Consider the following 6,702-nt stretch of genomic DNA (forward strand, 5'->3'; position numbering starts at 1 on the left):
AAAAAAAAATAATTTCAAATAAAAAAATAATTTTCAACAAAATGCATAAATTTTAAACTAAATAGTTGAGTTGTCTCTACGAAAAATAGAATAGTTAAATTTAAAGCTTAAAAACATAATTTCAAATCAACAAAACAAAATAATTATCAACAAAATAAATTAATTTTCAACTAAATATGTGAATTTTGAACTAAAAAAATATGGATTTTCTACTAAAAATACAAAAGTTAATTTTTAAGTTTAAAAAATAATTTTAAATCAACAAAACAAGATAATTATCAACACGATAAATTAGTTTTTAACTAAATATCTGAATTTCTGAGTAAAAAATATTGATTTTCTGCCAAAAATAGAATAGTTAAATTTCAATTGAAAAAAGGAATTTTTAACCAAAAAATATATAATTTTCAACAAAATACATGAATTTTCAACTAAAAAATATTGATTTTCGACTAAAAATAGAATACTTAAATTTTAAGTTAACAAAAAAAATTTTAATCAAGATAAAAATAACCATAAAAAAAAACTTGAATTTTCAACCAAATATGTGATTTTATAACTAAAAAATATCGGTATTTTAAACTAATAAAAGAAGGATTTTCTACTAAAAACAGAATAGTTAATTTTTAAGTTTAAAAAATAATTTCAAATTAACAAAAATCGATAATGATCAACAAAATAAATTAATTTTTAACTAAATATCTAAATTTCTAACTAAAAAATATTGATTTTCTGCAAAAAATAGAATAGTTAAACTTCAAGTTAAAAAAAAATATATTAAGCCAAAAAATATATAATTTTCAACAGAATACATGAATTTTCAACTAAATATCTGAATTTTAACTAAAAAATATTGATTCTATACTAAAAATAGAATAGTTCAATTTTAAGTTTATAAAAATAATTTCAAATTAACGAAAAAAAAATAATTATCAACAAAATACTTGAAATTTCAACCAAATATTTGAACTTTTATTTAAAAAATATTAATTTTCTACCAAAAATTAATATCCATGGAAGCTCTCTGATTGATTTTGGAAATCGTTTTAAATAATTAGTTATTCTACATTTAACAAATAAATAAATAATAGGCACTGTTTACGTCTACCGTTATGGAATTTTCCGTAACGTTAGCCCTGAACGAGCTAAAAAGGATGTAGAGTTACGAAAAATTCCATAACCATAGACAATAAAGATATAGACAGTGCGTAAATGATATTCCTTTGTATATTTAGTTTCTCACTTTTCGGCATAAATTTGTTCAGTGTTGTAAAATTATTTATTTCTATACTGATTTCCTCATAATGATTTTTTATTCGAATTGCAAAAAATTATAAGAAATTCATTATAGGAACAAAAAGTCCTAAATATTTTTCAGAAGGGCAGTTGTCTTGCGGGTGGGGGTAATGCATCAATTTCCGCAAGGGGGAGAAGTTGAACATAACCTCTAAAATGGCCGTAAAGCAAAAACACAGCACGTTGATTTAGCTGTGAAAACTTGATTCACAATAAAGAAATATATAGAAATGTGAAAAAGGCGTGATTCAAGCAAATTTAGCAAAATTTTGCTCAATTTTGTTACGTTTTTATACGCTGACATTCATAATTATTGAAATATAAACGATATAATAACTTGCATAAAAAGTGCGCGTTAGTGTTTTCGCAAATGATTTTTAATATTGACTCGTGAGACGACCAAGGAAGAGTGTTTTTTCATTATGTTTGAGTGTAAAACTTGCAAGTAAAATGATTGTGATTTAGGCTCGCATATTTCTATGGGAAGTGAAAAAAAGAAATGAAAAGATGGATTATGAAAACGATGAGAACACGCTGGACGTGCTTGACTCGAGCAGCTCATCGTCGTTATTATTGCCGACGATTAATGATAACAATTTCCTTAATAATCATGCCGATTTCAAGGAGGATTTTCTACGACTGACGTCCATGGTATGTTGATATTTTTCTTATTATTTATAACTAATTTTCTCGCACAAAAACCCCATAGATTTAAGATTAATAACAAATTTCAATTCCTATTGTTTTAGATGCACCGTAAGTAATATAATTAATATTTTTCTTTTATTTAGAGTGTGATTGTATAAAGATTTTAATGGATTCTTTCATTTTGTTCATTCTTATCTAGATATCACGCAATAAAGATTAGCCGTCAAGTGATTTCAAATTTGCTTTAATGTTTTTTATTTGGAACTATTTTTATAAAAAATTTAACAGTTTTATAGGAAATTAATTTTTTTTTGGCTCGATATTTCAACTATTTTTGTTGAAAATTAAAATATTTGGTTCAAAATTCAAACTTTTCTAGAATTTTCTTATTTCCTCGCTTCAAAATCAAACTATTTTGCGAGAGAAAATAACTGTTTGATTTAAAATAACCTTTTTTCTGGAAAATTCATATTTCTGGAGGCTGAAAATTTGTAGATAACTTTTTTTTTTGTTGAAAATTCACCTGTAAAAAATTAAAAATTTAACCATGTATCTTTTTTAAGTTGAAAATTGAACCTTGTGGATCAGAATGAATTTTTTGTGTTGAAAATCCATATTTTTCGCTTGAAAATTCACATTTTATAGTTGCAAAATCGAAAAAATTTAGTAGAAAATTTATTAATTTGTTTGCTAATTAAATATTTTTTTAATTCAGCTTTTTTTGAAAAAAAAAATCATCAATTTTGTAGGAAAATCGTTTTTTTTTTTCAATTTTTTTTGTTGTTAAAAATTTAGTTATTTGTAGAAGTTTATTTTTAATTGATTGAAAATTGAATTATTTTAGTTGAAAATTTACATCTTTGTGTTATTTTTGGCTTGAAAATTAACATTTTATAGTTGTAAAGTCGAAAAAAGTTTAGTAGAAAATTTATTTATTTGTTTGCTAATTAAATATTTTTTTAATTCAGCTTTTTGTGAAAAAATCATCAATTTTGTAAGAAAATCGTTTTTTTTTTTTTTTGAAAATTCAATTATTTGGCTGTGAATTAACTTTTTTCCTTAAAAACTGGTTCGTAAAAAATGAAAAAATTCAACTATGTAGTTCAGATTGAATTTTTGGTGTTGCAATTTCAAATTTTTGGAGTTGAAAATTCAGTTTTTTGTAGTAGTTTTTTTTATTTGATTGAAGATTGAATTATTTTAGTTGAAAATTTACATCTTTGAATTCTAAAATCTAATATTTTGGTAGAAAATGCACCTATTTGTTTGCAAATTCATTTTAAAAAAAAATGAAAATTCACCTTTGTGTGTAAAAAAAATCGTCATTGAATTCAAAATTCAATATTTTAAGACATAAAATAACTATCTGGTGTAGAATCAATTTTTTTTTCTTTTAGACTCATGTTTTCGGGTTAAAAATTTGTGGAAAATTAAATTTATAGAAATTTTGTTAGAAAATCGTATTTTTTTGTTGAAAATTCAATTATTTGGTTGCAAATTATTTATTATTTTGTTGAAAATCCGACTGTAAAAAAATTAAAATTCAACTGTATGGATCAAAAGAAATTGTTGGGGTTAAAAATTAATATTTTTGGGAAGATAATTCAATTTTTTTCTAGTCACTTCTTTTTTGTTGAAAATTCAGATTTTTGTGGAAAAAAATCGCATTTGGCTTGAAATTCCACTATTTTGGAAGATAAAATAACTATTTGGTTTATATTAACTTTTTTTAAATTTATATTTTTAATTTGAAATTTGTTAAATGTTGTGGAAAAATCGCATTTTTCAGTTGAAAATGCACCTATTTGGTTGCAATTTGATTTTTTTTTTAAAATGAAAATTCACCTTTTTGTGTAAAAAATTCGTAATTGAATTCAAACTTCAAAAATTTGAGACGGAAAATAACTATCTGGTTGAAAATGATTTTTTTTTCTTTTAAACTAATATTTTCTGTTTGAAATTTTGTTGGAAAATCATATTTTTTGGTTGAAAATTCAATTCAAAATTCAAATATTTTAAGACAGAAAATAACCATCTGTTTTAAAATTAATTTTTTTTCTATTTTGAATTCATATTTTCGGGTTAAAAATTTGTAGAAAATGAAATTTATAGAAATTTTGTTAGAAAATCGTATTTTTTGTTTGTTGAAAATTCAATTATTTGGTTGCAAATTATTTATTTATTTTTTAATTCGACTTTAAAAAAATGAAAAATCAACTGTGCATCAAAATAAATTTTTGGTGTTAAAAATTAATATTTTTGGGTTGCAAATTCAACTTTTTTCTAGTAACTTCTTTTTTTTTTAATCCATAGTTTTTTGTGATAAATAGCATTTCGATTAAAATTCCACTATTTTGGGAGAGAAAATAACTTTTGTTTAAAATTAACTTTTTTTTTAATTTATATTTTCAAATTTAAATTTATTGAAATTTTGTGGGAAAATCGTATTTTTCAGTTGCAAATTGACGTATTTGGGTGGATCAAAATAAATTGTTTGTTGGAAATTCAGATTTTTATATAAAAAAATCCCATTTGGCTTGAAATTTGATTTAAAATTAACTTTTTTTCTATTTATATTTTCGAGTTGAAAATTGCAATTGAAATTTATCGCAAAAAAATCGCCTTTTCGGATTTTTAAAAAAAAAATTTGTATAAAATGAAGTTTATATTAATTTTGTAGAAAACTCGTCCATTTTTTGGTTGAAAAATAAATTATTTGCTTGCTAATTAACTTTTTTGTAGATAATTCGTCTGTAGAACATTGAAAATTTAAATTTGTAGATGAAAATTAATTTTTTGTGAGATATGATGAAAATTCAACTGTTTTAGTAAAAAAAATTGTCTCATTGACAATTTGGTAACATTTGGTAAAAAAAAATCGTTTGCGAATTAACTTTTTTGTAGAAAATTTGTCTGTAAAAAATTAAAAATTAAACTTTGTGAATCAAAATGAAATTTGTGTGTTAAAAATTCATATTTTCGGATTGAGAATTCAACTGTTTTGTAGAAAAATCGTATTTTTGGCTTTAAAATTCAACTATCTGGTTGAAAATTAACTTTTCTGTTAAAAATAAATAAAATTTTGGTTGAACGTTTAACTGCTTTGTAGAAAATCTGTCTTTTTGTGTGGAAAATTCAACTATTTTGATATAAAATACAATATTTTTTTTGAAAATTAACTTTTCTGTTGCAAATTCAACTGTTTTGGTAAAAGTACGCCTTTTAGAGTTGAATACTCCTCTATTTTGGTAGAAAATGAAAGTATTGGTTGAACATTTATTTTTCTGCTGAAAATGTAACTATTTTGGTTAAAAATTATACCATTAATTTAATAATGAACTATTTGTTGGAAAATTTATGAATTTCATTGAAAATTCTTCTTTTTCTGTAGAAAACTCAACTATTTGTTTAAAAAATTGATCTTATTTATATAATACGCACATGAATGAAAAATTTAAAAGAATGTATTCCCCCAGTTTCGTGAAAAATCGACTTATTTCCTTTTCTAGATTTAATTTAAAAAATTTAATCGTGTCGAAAGATTGAAACAGTATAAGAAATGTATTATTTTGAGTTAGAAATTATTATAAAATGAAATAAAAAGATAATGCACAAAATTTGAATGTTAAAATTTTTTAAAAAGAGTCTTCATCCCAAATTTTTCATCGAGCTTTAATAAGTGATTTTTTAAAAAAAATTAAAAAATTTTTTTCTAGAATAAAACGACGATGATTCTTTCAAAAAATGTATGTTTTTCTTTTATTTTGCAGGTACGTCGAGTCTATTTTAGTTATTTACACAAATCTCTTCTTAGTAATTATGCAATATCTTGCCAATCAAAAGATGTGGAGGATTTTGATTCCCAGATCAAGACATGTGCTAGTCAAATGGAACTCTTTGCAGTTCGAAGTGCTTTAGAAACCTCTTTGTACAGAAAAGCAATGACCAAACTGGTAAGAAAATTTATAATAATCTACAGAATTTATTTCATGAAAATAAATTAAAAAGTTCACACTTTTTTATTTTTAAAAACAAACTGTTTTTTTTTTTTTTAATATTAAGAAATAAGTCAAATTACCGGTACCGGCAATATAATTTCCCCGGTAATTTTTAATGAATTAAGTTTTATTTTAAAAGATTAATTTTTAAGTTTTGAAGATTTCAAAATATGTCAAAGTAAAATTTGCGAAATTATAAGACAATTTTTTCTTTAATTTTTGCAGGATTTAAAATTTTTTTTTAATTTCTTTCGAAAGATATATCAAAATTTTAGAAAATAAAAAAAAATTGCTTAATAATTTTTTTCTTTAGATTCCGCACAAAATTTAAATCGATTCTTAAGCAAACTTAATTTGAAGAAACTATTTTAAAACATTTCGAATAATTTTCTGAAATTTCTAGAAAAAAATTAAAAGATTTTTTTTTAAAGAATTAGGTTTTATTTTAAAAGATTAATTTGAAGTTTTGAAGATTTCAAAATATGTCAAAGTAAAATTTGCGAAATTTTAAGACAATTTTTTTTTTTTCATTTTTGCAGGATTTAAAATTTTTTTATTTTTTTCTTTCGAAAGATACATCAAAATTTTAGAAGTTTAAATAAATTTCAAAAATAATTTAAAAATTGAAAAGATTTCAACAAATTTTTATCAAAATGTAGATTTTTTAAGATTTCCAAATAAAATTTTGAAGCTTTTTAAAGATTTTGCAAGGTTTTATGATAATAATTTTTTTCTTTAGATTCCGCACAAAATTTTAATC

At 22.1% G+C, this 6,702-nt stretch overlaps 2 protein-coding genes across 2 annotated transcripts in view; one reads left to right on the forward strand and one right to left on the reverse strand.

The window, feature by feature from the left end:
- Positions 1 to 1,717, reverse strand: part of LOC117173928 — a 27,603-nt gene extending 25,886 nt beyond the window's left edge. Inside the window, exon 1 of the mRNA XM_033362576.1 lies at positions 1,685 to 1,717. Within this exon, the coding sequence (XP_033218467.1) occupies positions 1,685 to 1,717 (33 nt within the window). The remainder of the gene's footprint in view (positions 1 to 1,684) is intronic.
- The window catches only part of LOC117173929, an 11,815-nt gene continuing 6,473 nt past the window's right edge, over positions 1,361 to 6,702 (forward strand). The window contains exons 1-2 of the mRNA XM_033362577.1: positions 1,361 to 1,947; positions 5,715 to 5,897. Of these exons, the coding sequence (XP_033218468.1) occupies positions 1,804 to 1,947; positions 5,715 to 5,897 (327 nt within the window). The 5' untranslated portion in view covers positions 1,361 to 1,803. The remainder of the gene's footprint in view (positions 1,948 to 5,714; positions 5,898 to 6,702) is intronic.

This window comes from Belonocnema kinseyi, chromosome 5 (genome assembly GCF_010883055.1).
Source record: "Belonocnema kinseyi isolate 2016_QV_RU_SX_M_011 chromosome 5, B_treatae_v1, whole genome shotgun sequence".
NCBI classification, from domain to species: domain Eukaryota; kingdom Metazoa; phylum Arthropoda; class Insecta; order Hymenoptera; family Cynipidae; genus Belonocnema; species Belonocnema kinseyi.